General features: G+C 65.9%; 3 protein-coding genes across 4 annotated transcripts; all 3 read right to left on the reverse strand.

Annotated features, from left to right (window-relative positions):
• Positions 1–23: 23 nt before the first annotated feature.
• On the reverse strand, positions 24–4,009 carry LOC102087115 (gonadotropin-releasing hormone receptor-like). The gene is made up of 4 exons (XM_013369955.3): positions 2,737–4,009; positions 1,788–2,377; positions 1,456–1,660; positions 24–1,289 (listed from the first exon to the last, which is right to left on the reverse strand). Exons 1-4 carry the CDS (start codon positions 2,786–2,788, stop codon positions 841–843), a joined length of 1,296 nt encoding a protein of 431 aa, XP_013225409.3. The 5' UTR covers positions 2,789–4,009; the 3' UTR covers positions 24–840.
• Positions 4,010–4,029: 20 nt separating this feature from the next.
• Positions 4,030–7,409, reverse strand: LOC102086927 (mesoderm posterior protein 1-like). The gene is made up of 2 exons (XM_065076941.1): positions 4,614–7,409; positions 4,030–4,266 (listed from the first exon to the last, which is right to left on the reverse strand). The coding sequence occupies exons 1-2, from the start codon at positions 5,523–5,525 to the stop codon at positions 4,204–4,206; spliced, it is 975 nt and encodes a 324-aa protein (XP_064933013.1). The 5' UTR covers positions 5,526–7,409; the 3' UTR covers positions 4,030–4,203.
• A 2,966-nt stretch (positions 7,410–10,375) lies between these two features.
• Positions 10,376–19,587, reverse strand: ANPEP (alanyl aminopeptidase, membrane). 2 transcript variants are annotated; one of them, XM_065076910.1, is made up of 21 exons: positions 19,433–19,587; positions 15,489–16,394; positions 15,101–15,246; positions 14,881–15,017; positions 14,676–14,802; positions 14,415–14,569; positions 14,228–14,341; positions 13,936–14,079; positions 13,775–13,840; positions 13,574–13,639; positions 13,254–13,426; positions 13,095–13,174; positions 12,826–12,959; positions 12,669–12,724; positions 12,407–12,554; positions 12,188–12,279; positions 11,904–12,014; positions 11,645–11,812; positions 11,414–11,554; positions 11,166–11,247; positions 10,376–10,919 (listed from the first exon to the last, which is right to left on the reverse strand). In XM_065076910.1, the coding sequence occupies exons 2-21, from the start codon at positions 16,079–16,081 to the stop codon at positions 10,755–10,757; spliced, it is 2,898 nt and encodes a 965-aa protein (XP_064932982.1). In that variant the 5' UTR covers positions 16,082–16,394; positions 19,433–19,587; the 3' UTR covers positions 10,376–10,754. The 2 variants fall into 2 exon arrangements, with proteins under 2 accessions (XP_064932982.1, XP_064932981.1); XM_065076909.1 differs by lacking the exon at positions 19,433–19,587 and adding an exon at positions 17,916–18,340.
• Positions 19,588–20,017: the final 430 nt, after the last annotated feature.

Here is a 20,017-nt window from a genome sequence, read left to right on the forward strand (position 1 = left end):
CCTGTCCGAGAGGGGACATTTTAGTGTAGCAGTTACTGCAGCCCTCCCCTGGGGGAGGGCTTGGACTGACTGCTCCAGGGTTCTGGAGGTGCGAGGGGTTCAGGCGCCCCTAGCCCCTGCTCAAGGCCCAGGGCTGTAGCTCCCTCCCTTCCTCCCCAGCCCCAGCAGTTGCACCAGCTCCTGTGGCAGCGCTGGCCTTGGGGCCGTTGCTGAGCAGCTGGGCTGTGCAACAACCTTGGGCAGGAGCTGAGAGCTCCTGTTTGGAGCGTAGCTGCTGGCGGGTGCAAGATTGTGACGGGGAGCACAGCTCCGGGGCTGCTGCCAGCCCCATGCCACCAGCAGGGACCAGGAGCCTCACGGGGACAAACCGCCCCAGCAGCTGCTGCAGGGAGAGCAGCACCCAGCCCTAGCCAGCCTGTGGGGGGCCCTGGGAGCATCCACGGCAGGGACAAGAGCAGCCAGGACCAACTCTGAACCAGCCACCCCTGGGGCTAACAGGCTGGGGCTCCCACTAGCCTGTCCCCAGCAGCACTGGCTCTGGGGACCCCAGCTCATAGCCCAGGACACAGGCAGGACAGGAGGTGACCAGGGGACACTTTATTGCTGTGCTGGGCTCTGCTCCCTCCAACAACTATGTAGGGCTCAGCAGACACAGAGAGGGGACGGGGGGGACCCACACTGGCCCCACCACTCACAGAGGCACTTTGGGGCACAGAAGAGAGCAGCAGCAGCAGCCCCATCCCCACCAGGTCCTTCCTGTCGCTGGTCCCCTTGTCCCCACAGCCCTGGTTCCTGCTGAGCACCCTGAGGTGTCTCCATGGGCACAGTTCCATGCCCAGCTCACAGGGAGCTGCTCTGGCAGGAGCCAGCCCTGTCAGGCAGCCCCATCCCAGGGGGCACCCGCTGCCCCCATGCCCCCGTGACACCCCGCTTGGGCGGCAGGGAGGAGGCCGAGCAGCGAAAGGAGCCGGTGGCCGGGGGCTGTGGCTTGGGGATGTGACCACAGGGGCAGCCCCAGCACCCCCGGAAGGGGATGGTGAAGAGCCCATAGGTGATGGGGTCCAGGCAAGCATTAAAGAGGCCGAAGATGAAGAGGATGTGGGTGAGGGCTGGCGAGACCCTCTTCTCCATGGCTCGTGGACAGAACCAGTGCCACAGCCCCAGCAGGTAGTAGGGGGTCCAGCAGAGGATGAAGGAGGAGACAATGACCAGGCTCATCTTCAGCATGCGCAGCCGTGCCCGTGGGATGTTATTCCTGGAGCAGCGCAGTGACACATCCTGTGAGGAGACTGGGGGGACATGGCCCATGAGTGAGGGATACTCAGCAGCCTGGCTGGGACAGGGACCCTGTGCCCTGAGGGAGGGCCGGGGGGTCCCTGCACAGCCCCAGCCAGGGCTCCCCCTGTTCCCACTGCCCCAGAGTCCCTGTGAAGCCCCGGGCATGGGGACACTCACAGAGGCTGGAGCCCATGCGCCGGGAGATCTCCAGGAGGATGCGCACATAGCAGCAGAGCATGATGAGCAGCGGCAGCAGGAAGAGGCAGGCGAAGCCCAGCATGTTGTAGAGGGTCTCGTGCCAGGGCTGGGGGAAACTGCCGCGCGTGGTGCACTGGGTGAAGTTGTGCGGGGGCCCGAGAGTGACCGTGCGGAAGAGGAAGAGCTGGGGGCAGAGCAGAGGTGGGACAGCAGCCCCCATCCCCAGGTCATGGGGGTTCCATGTCTCCTCAAGGCACTGAGGTCTCGAGCCAGGACCACTGCAACTGGGGGTCAGACCCTGGGATGGGTACCTGTGGCACCGAGAGCCCCGCACTGAGGAGCCAGGCGATGTAGAGCATGATGCGGTTCCTCCTGCGGGCACGGGCAATGGCCAGTGGGTGCAGGATGGCGGCCTGCCGGTCCAGGCTGATGACCACGGTGACAAAGGCGGAGGCGTACATGGCCAACAGCCGCAGGTACATGAGCAGGCGGCAGGCCAAATCGCCCGCCCGCCACTGCAGCGTGATGTTCCAGACGGCATCCAGCGGCATCACCGCCACCGTCACCAGGAGGTCAGCGGCCGCCAGGTGCTGCAGCAGGAGGCGGATGTGGGAGCGCCGGCTGCCCCCGCGGGCCCCCGCTGCTCGCAGCACCGCCAGGTTGCAGCCGGCTGAGAGGGTGAAGAGGGCGAAGGTGACGGCCACGCGGGCCTGGGCGGCAGGGGAGAAAGTGGGCAGCCGCAGGGGCTCCTCAACACCCTCGGCCATGTGGCTCCAGGCACAGCCCTGCTCAGGGGGGAACAGGCTGCCGGAGGGCTCCGTCCTGGCGTTCCCCGGTGTGGGGTCTGGGTTTGGCCAGCCCCCTCCTGCTGTAACGGGCAGCGGCAGCCTGGGGTGGGGCTCTGGGGGGACAGGTCACCCTCAGCATAGAAGGTCCTGTCCCCTGGAGCCCGGGTCCCTTCCCAGAATAGGTTCCTTTGCCGCAACCTCCACCCCAGCTCACTGCATTTCCATCCTCAGCTGCTCTCTGCATCATGTGGCTCCTCCAGAGCCCCCCCACACCCCATAGAGCTGTAGGGGTCCTTGGCACCAGGCAGGGCAGGGGCAGACCCCAACCCGCCACCTGCCCCAGGCTATTCCTGCTGCCCATCCACCCCCACCCCACCCCACACCGTGCCTCGTAGTACTGCATGGGGATGGGGGCCCTCCCAGCCCAATGCTGGAGCTCCCAGGATCCAGGCACCCACTCTCCCTACCTCACCTCCAGCCAGAGTGTCCTGCCCAGCACCACCCATGGCAGGGCTGCTGCTCATGCGCTGCTGGAGCTCCGCACTGGGGGATCCTGCATCCACACTGTGCCCGGCAGCAGAGCAGGGGAGCAGGACAGGTACCGCTATGGTGCCGGTGCCTGCAGCCACCTCTGTGCCTGCTGCTGGGCCACGCTCAGCAGGTGCTGGTGGGATGCCCTTGGCAGCTCAGGTTGCTGCTTGACGCAGCCAGCCTGCTCAGAACAGTGTGGTCCTTCACCCTGTGCCACCCACCCACACAGGCAGGGGAGTGCGCACAGTGCTCACACAGACAGGCAGGGGAGTGTGCAGAGTGCTCACACACACACACACACACACAGACAGGGGAGTGTGCACAGTGCTCACACACACAGACAGGGGAGTGTGCACAGTGCTCACACACACAGACTCGCACATTCCTGTCCATGCACACATGTGCATATGCACACAAATGTACACACGGCTGGAGTGTGTCCCCAGGTCCCCCGAGCGCTGCTCAGGGGCAGCCGCTGCCTGGGGGAGGACAGGGCAGCTGCTTTGCATTTCAAAGGCTTCGCCCCGCCCCCCCGGCAGAGGGAATTAACGTGATTAGCAAGTCGTTTCACAGATAAGTGGGGCTCATTAGCCTTGCAGACCCCCTGCCCCCGAGCCCCGGAGTGGGCGGAGAAGGCCCCCCCCTGGCGCATTAGCACCCGGCTGTCGGGCCGCCCGGGTTTCTGTGCTGGACCCTGCGGCCCTGCACCCCGCAGGGAACCGCCGACAGGCCTGTGCGCAGAGAGGTTCCCCCACAGCCCCCCTGTTCCCTTCCACCTGTGGGGCCTCCAGCCCGACAGGTTCAGCCCCATACCCTAGTCCGTCCCCTGTTGCTGGACCCCAACCCCCCCATTTAACCCTGTGCTGTGGGGACTCTCACACTGAGACCCAGGGCCGATCTGGAGGGTGCCGGTGACCCCCTCCCCAGCAGGGAAGTGTCTCTCCCAATGCTCCCCCACAATCGCTCTCCCAGATGCTGTCCAGCTGACCCACAGCTGTGTGCCGCGGCCCCAGCCCCCTGGCATGGCAGTGCTGTCTCCGTGTTGAGCCCCTGCACACACCGGTGGGATGTCCATGGCCTGCCCTGCTGTACAGTGGGGGTTCCACCAGCTCTGCCATCCCCCCAGCCCCAAACCTGCTCCCAGAGCCAACACGGTGACTCAGACATGCCGCACCCCATCCTGGACCTGCTCCTGCTGCGGGAACAGCCACGTGGTGACACACGGTGGGGCACAAGGGTTTATTTATGTACAGTCACAGCTGCCACAGCACGTCCAGCACAGCTCTGGGCTCACACCACAGGCAGCTCCTCCCCTCCACCTCCCATGTCCGACGGGCAAAATGCATCCCCTGAGCTGCAGGAATCTGGACGGTGCATCATGGAGCTGCGTGATGCCAGGTGCTGTGGGTCAGTCCTGGTACTGTGGTGGGACCAGAGCTTCCAAGAGAGAGAGCAGGTCTGCAGAGAGCTCCTGGGGGACAGAGAGGGGTGAGAGGGTGACTGGCCAGGGCAGGGCATGTAGAGGGAGCATGAATCGGGGCTGACAGACCCCAGCCACCAGGAGGGCCCCAGGTCAGGGACAAGCAGGATCAGAGCCCCAGCTGATGGGACCCTGACAAACACAAGGGAGGATGGCACAGGGAAGGATGGGAGCAGTTTAAAGGATCTTCCTGCACCCACTGCAGGGAGGAGAGGAGACACCTCTCCATTCCCAATCCCGCAACAAGGCTGTTGTTACCCCAAAACCGGACCCCACAGTGCCCCAAGCCAAGGGCTGGGAGCTTTGAGCGCACTGGGGGGGCTGAGCCCTGCACGTACCTGGGTGACAGTCCCTGCATCCACGAACTCTGGCAGCATCAGCCCCGTGTCCAGGAGGGGGTCACCAGGGAGGTCCGGGGGGGCTCCTGCCCCTGCGCAGTGAGGAGAGGACAGCCAGGAGGACACGTTGGAGGTGACAGCCTCATGCAGCTCCAAGGGGGTCTCCATCGCAGGGATGTAGGGGGGTGACCCCCAGACTCCCGTTCCCATGTTGGGAACCCCAAGCACCTCTGGGGAGGTTTCCACAGCAGGGCCATAAGGGGGCGACCCCCAGACACCCAGCCTCATATCAGAAGCCCTGTGCAGCTCCAGGGGTGTCCCTGCTGTGGGAGGTGACCCCCGGCCCACAGTGTCAGGGGCCAAAGCGTCCTGCGGGCCTGGGACTGGTGGTTGTAGGTGGGGGGCTGGGACCTGGCAGCACCCCAGGCCCTGGGGGCAGAGGGAACAGTGCTGGGGGGCCGCCCCCCGCCGCCGGGCCAGCACCTCCTCACTGAGCCCCAGCAGGGCCGAGAGGTGGGCGATGTAGCGGATGGCGAGGCGCAGGGTCTCGATCTTGGTCAGGCTCTGCCCCGCAGGTGCCAGCGTGGGCGGCAGGTAGTGCCGCAGCCGCAGCAGCGCCTGCGCCAGCCGCCGCATCCGCAGCTTCTCCCGCTCGCTGGCGCTCTGCCGAGGGCCCCCTGGCCCCAGGCCCCGGACCCCCTTCCTGCCCCCAGGGCCACCCCGCAGGCGGGGGGTAGCAGGGCTGCAGCAGGATGCCCGGGCAGCAGCGGGGGACGAGAGGCCGCAGGAGTCAGGCGAGGGCGCGGGTGAGTTGCTGCTGTAGCCCTCGGGGTCCGGGGGCCCGCGGCAGCCCCAGTCCTGCAGCAGGGCTGTGGTGGGGAGCGGGAGGCCTGGAGCTGCCGAGCGGGCCATGGTGGTGTGGCCGTGTGCTGGTGTCCCCCGGCTGCCCCAGCTTTATGCAGGGCTGGAGGTGTGAAGTGGCACCTTCGTGGCTGCATCAGCAGCACTTCAAAGGCTGGGGTGGGGGGGGATGAGGGCAGCCGGCTTTGAACAGGCAAGTGACAAATTTTACCCCGGCAGTGTGAGGCTGCTCTGTGCTGCCCACCCCCCGGCAGCACCAGCCCCCCGCACCGTCCTGGGGATAGGGCTTGGCCCCCATGTGGGGGCTGCAATGGGATTTGAAGCAAGGCCTTTAGCAAGGTCTTCAGTGGGCTGTGCAGTGGGCTGGCAGTGCACTGCGCAGTGGGGCTGGCAGCGGGTGTGAGCTGCAGCAGTGCCAGCTCCAGATCCCTGTGGCCCCAGCCGGGCAGTCCCGGTGTCCAGCGCGGCTCTGCAGGACACGGACACAGCGCCCGGTGCCGGGGGCACAGCCCGGGGGACCACAGCCCGGCCGCCCCCCTGCCGCAGGTCCCCCGCAGCCCCCGCTAATGGCGTTTCACACGCTGCCCCTAATGAGCGCGGCCGCCCGCTGAGCCCGGCGCGGAGCCGCCACCGTGCCCGCTACCGGCGGGTGCGCGGAGCGGCGGCCCGGGCGCGGTGACCCCCCGCGTGGGGGCGGAGCTGGGAGGGCCCCCCCCGCCGCGTTCCCAGGCCCCGCAGGTGTCGGTGCCGGCGGGTGCGAAGGTTTCCAGGGAAACCCGGCCCCGCCGCGGGAAGGAAAATCAATCAGGGAGCGAGCGGCACCGCCCCCGACAGCGCGGCCCCGTGGTGCCTCAGGGAACGTGACCCCCACATGGCAAAGTGCACGGCATGGGCATGGGATCCCCATACTGGGTATGCCTAGGACCCCCATAGCGGGTGTGCGCAGCCCCAGGGGTACGGCGGTGGGTATGGGACCCCCATAGCGGGTGTGTGCAGCCCCAGGGGTACGGTGGTGGGTATGGGACCCCCATTCTGGGGGTGCACAACCCCTCTGCAATACCAGGCACCACACACAGGGGCAGGCATGGAGCACAGAGCCAGCACAGAGCACCGTGCCAGCGCGGAGTGCAGGACCGGCCGCTCCTCAGTGTGAGCCACTGCCTCATTGTTCACAGGCTCGTGTTTCCCAGTGGTCACATGAAGCTTGTTCAGTTTTCCTTGGCAATGCCATGACACAGAAGTGACGAGGTAAATCCTGCTTGTCACTCACCACCAGCCAAGCGCTCCTGCAATCCTGGCTGTGCTCACCAGAGCCAGGCACACTGCTCAGCCCCACAGCAGTCCCAGGTGCCCCGGCCTTGTGGGGAGCCTTGCAGGGGCACTGCTGGCATTTCAAAGCTCTGTTGTGCCAGTGTTGCAGGGTCTTGGGCACCAGCAGTGCAGGGGCTCCCCCCCACAGTCCCTTCCTGCCACCAAGCACACCACAGCACCCAGAGCCACATGCACCCTGAGGTGTCACCCCTTCAGCCCAGCTACTTGCTGAGCCCTGCTCCTAGCACTCATGCTGCTTGCCAAGCGCCATGAGGATATTGGTATCTAAACTGGCTGTTACCTCCCCACAGGCACCGCAGACCTGGCACAAAAACGTCAGAGTTAATTGCTGCTAATCCCCTTTGCCCTCTCACTAGAGGAAGTGCAGTGCTGCTGCTCCAGCCAAGGTCTGAGGGTGCCGGTGCCAACCTGGACCCACAGCACATTCCAGGTGCACAGAGGTCTGATGCCATCCCAGCTCTGGGGCTGGGGGCTGCAGTGGGGTCCGGCAGCACTGCATCCCAGGAGCGTGGTGGGGGATCTGTGGAGTGCTCTGCACCCAGCGGCACAGCCTGGGACATGGCCCTTCCCCGCACATCTGCCCCCACCTCGCCCCATTCCCAGGCCCCCTCCTGGGTCTCATTAGCTGATGAGCTCCCGGGTAATGAGTTCTGCGGCCCTGCTGGGCAGCTGCTTCCCACCTCCCTCTGTATTTAGACAAGTGCTCGAGAGCGGCTGGGCCATGACAGTGCTGGCCATGGGGTCAGAGCCCTCTCTGGGGAGAGCCTGCAGCCCCTCACTCCTCAGGAGAGATGGAGTCCCCCACATCACGCCTGTCCATGTTGGTGGAGGGTGGGCACAGGGCATGGCGAGGATGTGGTGAGGGCACTGGGTGAGCTGCAGGGCCAGGAGGCCAAAGCCCTCCCCAGATCACTGGTGCCCGGCTTGGATCCATGCCCCCAGAGCAGCCGTGCATCCCACGGGGTCAGGGAGACCAAGGCAGCATGGCTGAGCACAGGGACATCACCCAGGAGGGGAGCACACGGGTCCCACCGCTGCTGCTCCAGGCTGGCTGCTGCATCCCCTCATACCCCTGCCCCTCGGGGAGCTGGTTGGAGCTGGGAGCACACCTGTGACAGCTGGGAGCTGTGCAGAGGGCAGGGAAGGTGTGGGGACACTGCTGGGTGACAGGGCTGGATGCTCAGGGTCCCGACACTGGAAGGTCAAGTCCCTGCTGTCCCCACAGAGCCCCAGCCTGGCAGAGCCACCAGGGAGGGCAATGCGGGTGCTGGCAGGGCTGGTGGGTGCATTAGCATCTCTCATGGCCGTGTGAATTGGTCCCTGCACACTTCCCAGCACCGGGCAGCACCAATTAAGGGCCAGAGGAGTCAGAACTGACACCTCTGCAAATGGGCCTGGCATTCCCAGGCTCCCAGCCAGCCCCAGCCCAGCTCTGTAGGTTTTGACACCTCCAGGTGGTCACAAAGGTGTCACCTCACCCCCCTGGCCCTGCATAAAGCTGCCTGGACACCCCCAGACACAGGCAGCAGAACAGATCCCAGCCATGGCCAGACCCCCAGCCCCACTCCTACCCCAGGTCCTCCATTCCCTGGTGGCCTGTGACCTGCTCTGGGACCAGGACAGGAGCCTCGCCAACGCCTCCTCTCCAGCCCCTTCTGTGAAACCCCCTGGCACGTCCCCATGCCCCCCTTGGGGTCGGTGGCCATGGGCCAGGGACCAGCAGGATGGTGGGGCTGAGGTGGGGCGGTGCAGGGGGCCAGGGGGCCCTCGGCAGAGCGCCAGCAAGCGGGAGAAGCTGCAGATGCGGCGGCTGGCGCAGGCGCTGCTGCGGCTGCAGTACTACCTGCCGCCCACGCTGGCACCTGCGGGGCAGAGCCTGACCAAGATCGAGACCCTGCGCCTCGCCATCCGCTACATCGCCCACCACTCGGCCCTGCTGCGGCTCAGTGAGGACGTGCTTGCCCGGCAGTGCGGGGCAGCCCCCCAGCACTGTCCCCTCTGCCCTCAGGGCCGGGGTGCTGCCAGCTCCCAGCCCTCCGCCTGCACCCGTTGGCCCTGGCCCCACGGGATGCTTCGGCCCCTAGCACTGTGGGTTGAGGGTCACCTCCCACAGCAGGGACACCCCTGGAGCTGCACAGGGCTTCTGACATGGGGCCAGGGGTCTGGGGGTCGCCCCCATACATCCCTGGGATGGAGACCCCCTCGGAGCTGCACAGGTCCCCCAGCTCCATCTTGGGGTCCTGGCCATCACCGCCCCGCAGCCTCAGGGCCGTGACCTTGCTGGAGCCCCCCTGGAGATGCAACACAGCCATAGGCACCGGGACAGCTTCTTCCTGCTGCCTGGAGCCTGCAGGCCCCCTCCAGCCTCCTGGGGCAGGAGTGATGGGCACCGGACCCCCGGAGACCCCCATACACTGCTCCCAGCTGCCTGCACGCTGCCAGGTACATGCAGCCCCCTCCCCAGCTCGGGCCGTGCTCCTGCACCCACCATCCTCACGGGCAGCAGGACTGGTGGATCCTGGGGACAGGCAGGACGGGGATGGGGTGGAGGGTGCCCAGGTGGTGTGGGCAGGGTTGCACCAGCAAAGCCACCTGCCTGCCACGGCTGGGGTGTCTGCATGGGCTGGGGCGCACAGTGCGATGGTGCTGAGCCGGGGAGCCAGCCTGGGCATGGGGTGGGGGTGAGGGGACCCCCATGGCCACTTACCTGACACAGCATTTTCTGCACAGCTCAGCAGCCCACCACCCCCAGACAGGCTTGTCTCCCTGGCCGCCCATGCAGCCCCCATCCCACCCAGCTGCACCCCAGCACAGCACTGGGGGTGGTGGAGCTGATCCTGCACCCCCAGCCAGCACAGGGGACAGTGGTGTGGCCATGGCACAGAGCCGCACAGGAGGGGACCGGGGGAGGGGACCTCATTAAAGCTGCTGTGCACTGCTGCACCCCAACTCGTTACTGCAGGACCCCACTCACTGCACCCTGACTCGTTACTGCATAGCCCCCTTGCTGCACCCTGGGCCTGGGCACCCCCACACACAGCCAGGAGCTGCCTGCAGGCCAGGGGCTCGCTGCCCCCTCAAAGCCCACCCCACAGCTCAGAGATGTCCCCAGAGCTGGAGTGACAGAGGGACCCACCAGCCGGGGTGTTCCCCAGCCCCACTGACAGGAAGGGCAGCTCCCACACACCTGTCAAGTCCCAAGCCCTCCCTGTGTTCAAACCATCCAGCTCTGTCCCTTCAGGGACCTGGGACCATGTGGGGACATCCTGGTCCCAGGGTGGTGGGGACCCCTGGGCACTGCACGGGGGCAGGGCCCAGCAGGAGAGCTTGCACACAGCTGTCAGACGAAAGGGCCAGGGAGCTGGCGTCAGCAAAGTCCCCTAGAGCCACTTAGCACCAGACTTCTAATGGCCTGAGGGGCTCTGCATCCCCAGCCCCCTCCCCATGCCCACCACAGGGTCCCAGGCACCTCCTGCCCAGGCCCCAGTGCAGTCCCCCACACCAGCCCCACAGAGCCGGCACATGCCCCGTGCCCCCGTACATGCCCTCTGTTCCCAGCATCCAGCACCGTGGGCGAATGCTGCCATGCAGCCTTTATTGACCCCAGGCCTTGCAGTAGCCCATGGGGCCCAGCGCTGTCCTGGGCAGCTGAGGGCAGTGGGTCACCCCAGCAGCCCAAAGCCCCCTGTCCCCCCTCACTGCCCATCATACAGGCACCAGGCCCTGCCCGTGGGCAGCAGCCCCTGCCCCTCAGCAGCAGCAAAGGACCCCCAGCTGGCCCAGGGAGAGCATTTGGGGCTGGGGGCTGAGAGGATGGAGTGAGCAGAGGTGGGGAGTGGGTGGGGGTCCAGCCCAGCCGCAGGGCCAGGGGCTCCAGGAGCTTTGGGCTGAGTCCTGCTGGCCGAGCGCCGTGCCAGGAGGAGAGTGGGCGGTGGCCAGCGCACAGGGTTAGCTGTGTGTGGTCGCAGTCGCGCTCTGGAACCAGGCCAGCACTGTCGCCTGGTTCTCCTTCACCCAGTTGATGTTGGTGCGGGTCCTCTCCAGCGCCTGCTCCAGTGCCCGCGTTCCTGACCCGAACCCGATGTCCTGGTTCTCTGCCTTGAACTGCTCCAGCTGCCAGGGAGAAGGGGGGCTGGAGCAGGCGTGGGGTGCCCTGGCAGCCCCCAGCAGCCCCCAACAGCCCCTGGCAGCCCAGGACAGGAACAGAAGCTGCCCGGACCCCTGGGCACATGAGGGGCAGGAGCCCCTCCCTGCTGGCTGAGGGCAGGTTGCCAGGTGCCAGCAGCACAGAGCTGTGTCCCTGTTCCTGGTGGGGCTGAGGTTCCTGGTCCCACAGACCCTGTCAGGGTCCAGCCTTACCTGCTGCAGCTCATACTCCGTGGAAAACCGCTGGGTCACTGCTAAGATCAGCCGGGAGAAGGAGAAGGAACCGCCCCCATACCTGGGGGAGCAGGGGGACAGCTGAGCTGGGGGCCCTGGGCACAGCAGCACTGGTAGCCATGGCTGCCCCGACCCCACACGGCCAGGGGAAGGGACACAGGGGCACAGGTGGACAGGGGATGCTGCCCACCCCAGCCAGCCCCCCCAGCCCCCTGTATGGTGCTCACTGGCTGAAGAGCATCCTCCAGTTGCCACGGATGAAGTCCCATGCCAGGGGCTGCCCCACCACGTTGCTGGCGATGCTGTTGATGGTGGAGGTGGCATCCTGCCTGCGGATCTTGCTGGGGTCCACAGTGTACTGCAGGTACCTGGGGGGACAGCGTCAGGTGAGGGGACAGCGTCAGGTGAGGGGACAGCCGGGACAGAGCCACAGCACCCACCCAGGACCCTGTACCCACCGGTTGAGGATCCAGGGGTGGGGGCTGCAGGTGAGAGCCGTGCGGAGCTTGTCGGCCTCAGACACGACGGTGGCCTCTCGGAACCGGTCCCAGATGAAGTCCCAGGCCTCCTCCCCACCCGTGGCCACCATGCTGCAGTAGATGGAGGAGCGCAGGTTCGGGGGGACCCTGCGGGAGAGAGGAGATGGCTTAGCTGGGAGTCCCGTGCTGTGCCCAGCCCAGCTGCCCGCTGTGGCATTGGGGCACCCTGGGGACTCACGGGTTCCTGGTGACATTTTTGTTCCAGTCATTGAAATACGTGGTGGCCAGTTGCTGGCACTCGGTGATGCCGTAGGAGCAGGCTGTGCTGATGGCATTGATCTCATTGTACCTGGGGGGACAGGGCTGTGCTGGGGACCAGCTCACAGCAGCTGGGCATCAACCGGAAGGTGCTGGGCCTCCAGCAGGGCCATGCCTGCTCCCCAGTGCACATTGGGGTGATGGTCCCAGTGTGGTCAGAGACACCCTCAGGGTCCAGCCCATCCCCAGGGCCGCAGCACTCACTGGTCCATCAGGCCAGTGGGTCTGGTGTTCCAGTCATTGGTGATGTTCTTGTAGTGGCTGAAGAGGGGTGTCACCTGTTGCTTTATGTATTTCTGGGGGCAGGAGGACAGTCAGTGCTGTGGCATCGGCAGCAGCCCCCCTGGCTCTGGGTGCAGACCCAGCCCCTTGGCGCCGTTCCCCCTGCCAAGCGGCACAACCCGCTGCGCTGGCACAACTCACCGTCATCACCCCGAACACCTCGCTGCGGTCAAACATCAGCTGGAAGTACTGGAGATTGTTGAGTGCTGCCTGCCAGGGCATGTACTCTGTCTCCTGGCTCAGGAACCGTGTGGTGTCCAAGGCCAAGGTCACATTGACATACTTGGCCCTGCGAGGGGTGAGGTCAGTGTCAGTCCCATGCCCCGCAGTGCTGCCCACTCCCAGGGCACCCACCCTGCCAGTTCCCTCACCGTGGCAGGCATTGGGCAGTGGCATGGCTCACCTGGCCAGGTTAAAGGCGTCATCGATGATCTGAGCGCGGTTGACCACAGGGATGGCCTGGGGACGGCAGAGTGGGCATCTCAGGGCAGCCCCGAGTAGGGTGTCTGGGTGCAGGGGGTGTGTGGGTCCGTAGTGGGGCCCTGGCCAGCCCCGTGTACCTGGGGGTCTCTGGAGAGCTGCCCAAGGAGCTGGTCCCAGTTCTCCTGGTTGTAGTTGACGCGGAAGTACCCACTGACGTTGAGGTTCAGCAGGAGCCAGTTGGAGCTGCCCACCCTGAACTGCTCGTTGGTCGCTGGAGGGGTAAGAGGATGGTTGGCCACAGCCACCCCCGCACCTACTCCTCCCACTGAGGTCCCCCTGGGAGACCCTGATCTCTGTGGGTCAGGGGAGGTAGCAGCGGGAGCCCCACTCCCAGGGTGCACCATACCTGAGTCTTCGGTCAGCCAGTACCTGTCAGCACCAACGTTCTCACTTGTCTTCCAGGTGATGGGGACGATCCACCTGTAGCTGTGCCGGGGACAGGCAGGCAGTTGGACCATCCCTCGCCCCCAGCCCCGTGCCACCAACAGCCCCCTGCCCCACTCACTTGAAGACAGAGGGTCTCTGCACCTCAGATGTGGGGTCCAGCAGGAAGTGTTTCTGGGTGACAGTGCCGGTGCTGGTGTCGACGGTCACCACAGGGAAGCCCATCTGCAGCGTCCAGCGGTCCATGATGTTGCTGACGGTGTCAGGCAGCAAGACGTTGTTCTTCTTGACAGCCTGCGTGGAGAACAGTGCTACAGTCAGCAGCGCCAGGGGGCCCACATGGCCAGGACCTTGTTCTGCTGGCAGCCCTCAAAGCCGAGGCAGCAGTGGGGAAGGGGCTGGCCTGGGGGGAGCAGCCAGGAGCAGCCAGACCCCTCCTACCTCTTGCAAATGCGCCCAGAGGTCCATGTAGATGGTGTTTCCATAGGCAAATGTGTGGAGGTAGGACTGCAGGAGAGCAGCAGGAGAGATGGGTGGGCAGGGTCAGGGCCGGCATGCAGGACACCCGCAGAGCACCCATGGGGGGCCTTGCCACAGGCCACCCCACCCACACTGGGGCTCAGTGCACTGGCAGGGCCTCACCTGCAGCCCCTCCTTGAACACATCCTCAGTGAGGAAGTCAGAGAGCATTCGCAGCACCGACGCTCCCTACGGAGATGGCAGATGAGAGGGGCACCCCACAGCCCACCCCCTGTCCTGGGACCCCAACCCGGTCCCTGTGCACCTGCAGCTCACACACCCACCTTGCTGTAGGCGATGCTGTCAAAGACCTCACTGATCTGGGCCGGGGTGTTGATCTCGTCCTCGTTGAAAGAGAGCGGGTGGGAGGTGGTCAGGGCGTCTGTCGCCATTACCGTGTACACCTCGTTCAGCACCATCAGGTCTTTCTGCAGTGGGAGCGCCAGCACCCACCTCAGCCTTGCACAAGCCCTCCTGGCAGCAGGGGCAGCCCTCAGGGTGCAGGGGTGGAGGGGGAGTCCGCATTCCCTGCCCACACCCCTTGCCCACACTGCTGCCTGCTGGTCCACCACTCACAATGCCCCAAGACATCTCAGCCGAGTCGGCACCCAGGTACTCCACGTAGGAGGCGAATCCCTCATTCAGCCACAGGTCATTCCACCACCGCAGCGTCACCAGGTTCCCAAACCACTGCAGGGGGGACACAGCATCATGTCAGCCCAGTTCAGCTGGCTGCGGGGCAGGTGGGGGACACAGTGGGTACCTGGTGGGCCAGCTCATGGGCGATGACGGTCACCACCCGCTCCTTGTTGCCAATGGAGGAATAGGTGTTGTCATAGAGCAGCGCGTTCTCCCGGTAGGTCACCAGCCCCCAGTTCTCCATCGCACCCGCATTGAAGTCAGGGAGGCCAACCTGGTCTGGAGATGGAGGGGTCCCATTGATGTGCCGCTGCTGGGGTGCTGGGCTGGTCCCCCCCGCAGCTGGTGGCTCCAGCCAGCACCCCGGGCACCCCGCAGCACCCACCGGACTTGGGTAGTGGGTACGCTGTGTTGTAGTGCCTCTCAAAGAACTTGAGGATGGGGCCGGTGACCTGGAGCGCGTACTCGCCCTGGCCCTCAGCAATGGCCTCGGGGCGGCCCCAGATGCGGATCTAGAGGGGCAGACATGGGGCTCAGGCACTGCCTGGGCTCAGACCCCCGGGCGGGGTGCTCCTCCAGCCCCAGCCTACCAGCACGTTCTCTGACATGTTGTGCACATAGCTGAACTGGCTGACGATGAAGGCCAGCAGGTAGGTGGACATTTTGGGGGTGGTCTCAAACTCCGTGACATTCCACATCTCCCCGTCGATCTCCTGCTGCCAGGTGCCTGTGGGGAGCGGAGGGAGGGCAGTGACCCTGCAGCCCGGCCAGGCCCCCAGACCCCCCCGGGGCTCCCCCTGCCCCACTCACTCCTGGGGGGCATGTTGGAAATGGCGTGGTGATCAGAGGGGTGGATCAGCGTCACCGTGAAGTTGGCTTTCATGGCCGGCTCATCAAAGCAGGGGAAGGCTTTCCGCGCATCGGCCGCCTGCATCTGCGTGGTTGCCACCACCCTCCTGCCAGCAAACCCTGTCATTGCTGGGGGGCTCTTCTGGGTCCAGCACCCCTGAGTCCCTCTGCTCGCCCTGCCCACTCCCCAATCGTGTCCCCACTGGGGTGGATGTGGATGCAGGGGGGCACAGAGGCTCCCCCACACCCATCCCACAATCCCAGTGGGAGAGAAGCCCCAAACCCAACATGTGCCCCCTGCCACCCTGTGTCCAGCCCCGTGCCCCCCAGGCCTGTGCCCTCCACCCACCTCACACCCGATTCATCCTCATATTCACTGCGGTAAAAGCCGGCCAGGTCATCAGCCAGCTCCCCTGTGAAGCTGCTGACAAGGCGGTAGCGCTGGCCCTGCTGCAGTGGGGACTCCAGCTGCACCACCAGGTACTGGGTGGTGGTCTCCAGCCAGGTCCTGGTGATGGCAGGCACGTTGGAGTTGTCCAGCGCCTGCAGCGAGGCGAGGAAGGCTCCCTGCTGTGTGTAGTTCAGCTTGTTGCTGTGGATGAGGATCAGATTGGTGGCTTCCACGCAGAGGAAGACCACGCTGCTGTTGCCCTTGAAGATGTACGTGCTGTTGTCCTTGGGCTTCAGGAAGGGCTGCAGGGTCACCTCATAGGACTCTGGCATCAGTGTTGTTGGCAGCCTCCACCGGTTCCAGGCCTCAGTGGGGCTGGTGGTGGCAGCCGTGGTGGTGGCAGCCGTGGTGGGGGTGTCGGCAGTGTCAGTCACCTTGTTCTTCTCCTGGGCGTACACCACCGAGAGCGCAATGATGGTGGCCACAGCGCCCACGCCCAGCACGATGGCCACAATGCCCACGCTCTTGCTGATGAAGAAGCCGGCGGCCATGGCAGGGCTGCAGGAGCGTGGCTCACAGAGGAGGTGCTGCCCACTGGCACGGCTTTTAGCCTCTCGCTCCCACAGGGTTTATTAGTCCAAGTTAATGGGTGAAGTATTAAACGACCATGAGGCCCGGGGTGGCACTGGCCCCTGGGATGAGCTTTCCACACACCCGCCTCCTGGCCTTGCACGAGCACTAAGACCCGGTGCCACTGCAGCACGGGACAAGACCAGCAGCTTGAGATTGCACCATCGGGACGGGGAGCGCAGGAGCAGGCAGTGGCCGGGGCTCCCAACGTCCCTCCCAAGCACCAGCCTGGCCCTGCAGAAGGAGGGACAGAGCGGGTGGTCACAGCCAGGTTGCAGAGGGTCCGGGCAGCGTGGTGCAGCTGGAGCCGTGCTGGGGTGGAACCCGCCCTGCCCGCAGCCCTCTCAAAGTCCAGGGTTGCACCACCCTGCTCGCACCCCAGGTCAAACTCCGGGGCCCCTGAACCCAGCCCGGGCAGGCAGGTGCCCGGTGCCACCATCCCGGGCTCCCAGCAGCCTGCACAGGCCGTGGGCCATGGGCAACACTCGCCCTCCCACCAGCCACAGCCCAGAAGAGCCAGGGCCCAGGGCTGGAAGAGGGGGTCCCACAGCACAGAGCCCCTGCAGGGGCCTGGCTGCAGGCAAGCAAACACGTGGGGCTTGGGGTGCAGGGCAGGGGCACACACTGCTCCAGAGCTCTCTGGCCGGCAGGGGGAGCAGCCCAAGCCCCCCCAGCTGTGCGGGTCACCCCGGGAACTCTGCCAGAGGCTTCTCCAGGCTGGGAGGCAGAGCAGACACAGCAGACAGCCAGGGAACCAAGTCCCGTGTGGGACAGTGTGGGGAGAGGAGGTGCTACACCTTGTCCTGGGAACAGAAACTCCTTGTTCCAACTCTCCCACGGGTGATGTGGGCAGGACCTGCTGGGAACCCCAGCTCTGGGGGAGGGGGAACCTGGCACAAGGCTGAGCGGTGTCCTCAGGGAACTGTGCCCTGTTTGCCCACACCCAGCTGCACCCGCTGGTGTCACCACACGGGCAGAGCAGCACTGGGATGCTGCTGTGTCCCCAGGCACCCCTGCCCTACAGAGCCCAGCTGTCTCCATGGCCTGGCCGGCCACCGCTGTGCACAGGGTTGTGGCACAGCCACACTCCGCCCTGCTCTCTCCCCATGCTTTGGCCGAAGGCACAGGGTTTGGGGTTCGGCTGGGACAGCTCCCCAGGATGGGGGCCACAGCCAGCCAGGAGGATGCTGGGCACCCCGCGTGTCCCCATCACATGCACACTGTGCCCCTGCCAGTGCTGGCCCCACCCACAGACCCCTTGGGCACAGCGTTTGGCACCACCCCAGCTCAGCCCCGCACACGCTGCTCCCCCAGTAGCACCAGCCAGTCCCCATGTCCTCCCATGAGCCCCCGCCCCAGGTGCCCACAGCCCCCCCATGCCACCGGCACACTCTGCCCCAGCACAAGCAGGGTTCTGCACCCCCCTGCACAGACTCACCCCAGGGAGCTCTCGCAGATGGCACACGTATGTCCCATGTCCCGCACACAGGCGCCCAGAGCACAGGTGGAGAGGGACATGCAACTCCCTTGAAGTTGTGGCCCCACACACCCCAGAGCCCTCCATAACCTCATGCACCCCCACAGGCCCCCAAACCCCATCACATATGGGCTCTATAACCCCCGTGCACGAGTCCTGCAGCCCTGAACACGCAAGCCCATGGACCCGCTGCTGACCCCCACAGCACCTGCACAGCCCGTCCCCACTCGGATCCTCAGGACCCCAGGCTCAGGGTCTGTGCAGCGCCCCCCACTCACCTTCCTGCGCTCAGTGGCACGGAGAGAGGGGCAGTGGGGCTTCTACCCACCTCGTCCCCAGCGAGGCACCCTGCCTGCGCCCTGCCTGCACTCAGCTCCGGGCGCCTCAGCTCCTCAGCCACCAGCGGGAGGAAAGTTTCCTCCTCAAGCTGCAGAGGAAGGAACCCGAACCTCCCCCCTTAACTCCTAGGCTGCTGGCCGGCCAGGGCTGCTGGGGCACGGCTAGGGGGGGCAGGGCAACGGGGGGAATGGGGGGACCGGCCCCAACACAGTGTGGGGCCAAGGTCAGGGGTCTCTGCTGGGGAAAACACCTCCAGTCCTCTGGGGCTGCGGGACCCCCCTCACCTCTGCTGGGAGGCGTTAGGGGTGTGCACCAGAGACTGACACAGCCTGGAGACTGTGGTGCCCTGTTGCTGGGGCCAAACCGACCCCGCCCACCCAGCCCCTACACCCTAGAGCTCCCCCGGGGTCCTGCTGGGGGATCCCCTCCCTCACACCCCACCTCTTGGCCAGCAAGCTCAGCCAGGGAGGTGGCAGGGAAGGGGACAAGCCATCACCCAGCAGCAGCCAAGACAGGCTGTGCCCCCTTCCCAGAGCACCCACACACACTGGGAGCGGTGTCCATGCTTGGGGGGTGCCCCACCAAGCCCCCCGCAACCCCTGCCCTGGTAGCACTGGGCTCAGAGCTATCACGGTCCCTGTGGGCAACCCGGTTCTGCGGTGGGGGCACACAGGGCTTGAGGAGTGCAGCACCCCAGGGCACCAGGCCCCAGGTCTACCCGTTTGGGAGCAGCTAGGCACAGCAGGCATGGGGCCAGGCCCTGGGCTTGGCAGGGCAAACACTAGTCCCCTGCGGCAGGTACCTGCGTGGGGTTGGGCCGGTGTCAGGCACCACCACCTGCTCTCCCCACGCTGCCGGGAAGGGGGCCCTGGAGCTGGGGGTCACAATCCCATGAGCAAGCCCTGGCTGAGCTGGGTGAAATCCAGCACCTGGCGGTGCCAAATCACAGCCTGGCTGCGCCGGGCACAGGGGCCACAGCCCGGTCACCAGCCCCAGCCACATCTCCCGTGTCCAGACACATAGGCAGCTGGGGCAGGGGAACAGAGCCCTGGGCAGCCCCTGCCCTCTGTGTCCCCCAGCTTGCCCCGGGGATGTGGAGGGGCTGGTGACCTGGCTGTGGCCCCCTGGACACACAAACCACTGCCAGTGCCGGGTGTGTCGCACCCTGCCCTGGGCAGGAATGCTGCTGCCCGCAGCAGGGCCAGCTCTCACCTCAGCGCGGTCTCCCCCCTTCCTCTGCGGGGCACCCAGGCTCCTGTCCCGGGTAGGATTCAGGGTCCTGGCAGGCAGGACACTGTCCCTAAGGAGCCTGGCCTGGCAGGGCCACCTCAGCCCTGGGGCAGACTCCAAACAGTCCTGTGGCCACAAGGGCCAGGGCTGCAGCCCTGGGTGGGAAACTGGGAAATCTCTGCCTGATTTTGCAGTGGCAGGGGACAGGGAGCAGCTGGGGACTCACCCTGCCCAGTGCCGTCCTCAGCCTCCCGCAGAGCCGGCTGTCGGCAGGATGTGGGCCGGGGACAGAGCTGGAGCCGTTACCGGAGACAGCCGTGCACAAACATCTCCTCGCTGCAGAGGAAGCGCATGTGGCTGGACACATCCTGCACCAGGGACTGCCGTGCCACCAGGGCCGCCTGCGCCGGCCCAACTCCCAGCATCCCCGTGTTCCCGGATGCAGCAGAGCGGGACATTGGCACCACGCCGAGCTCCCCACCGTGGTGCAAGCCAGAGTTTTCCCCTCTGACCATCCCAGCACCTGCCAGACTCTGCGTCCCAGCCCAGGACAGACCCAGGGCACTGCTCACCTGCTGCCCCCAGCACACTGCTCCGGCAGCTGGCAGGAGCAGGAGGCAGCTGGCAGAGAAGCAGCAGCAGGTTGCCCAGCTCCTTGACCTCCGCCAGTCGCTGGCCATGGCTCATGGCCAGCTGCAGAAGGGTTAAGCTGCAGGGAGGGGAGACAGCAGGAAAATTCCTTCCAGGCAGAGTCACGGTTTCCCCGCCAGGGGAAGTGGAGGCAGAGCCCCAGAGCACAGCTGGAGGGAAG

This window comes from Columba livia, chromosome 11 (assembly GCF_036013475.1).
Source record: "Columba livia isolate bColLiv1 breed racing homer chromosome 11, bColLiv1.pat.W.v2, whole genome shotgun sequence".
Taxonomy (NCBI): Eukaryota; Metazoa; Chordata; class Aves; order Columbiformes; family Columbidae; genus Columba; species Columba livia.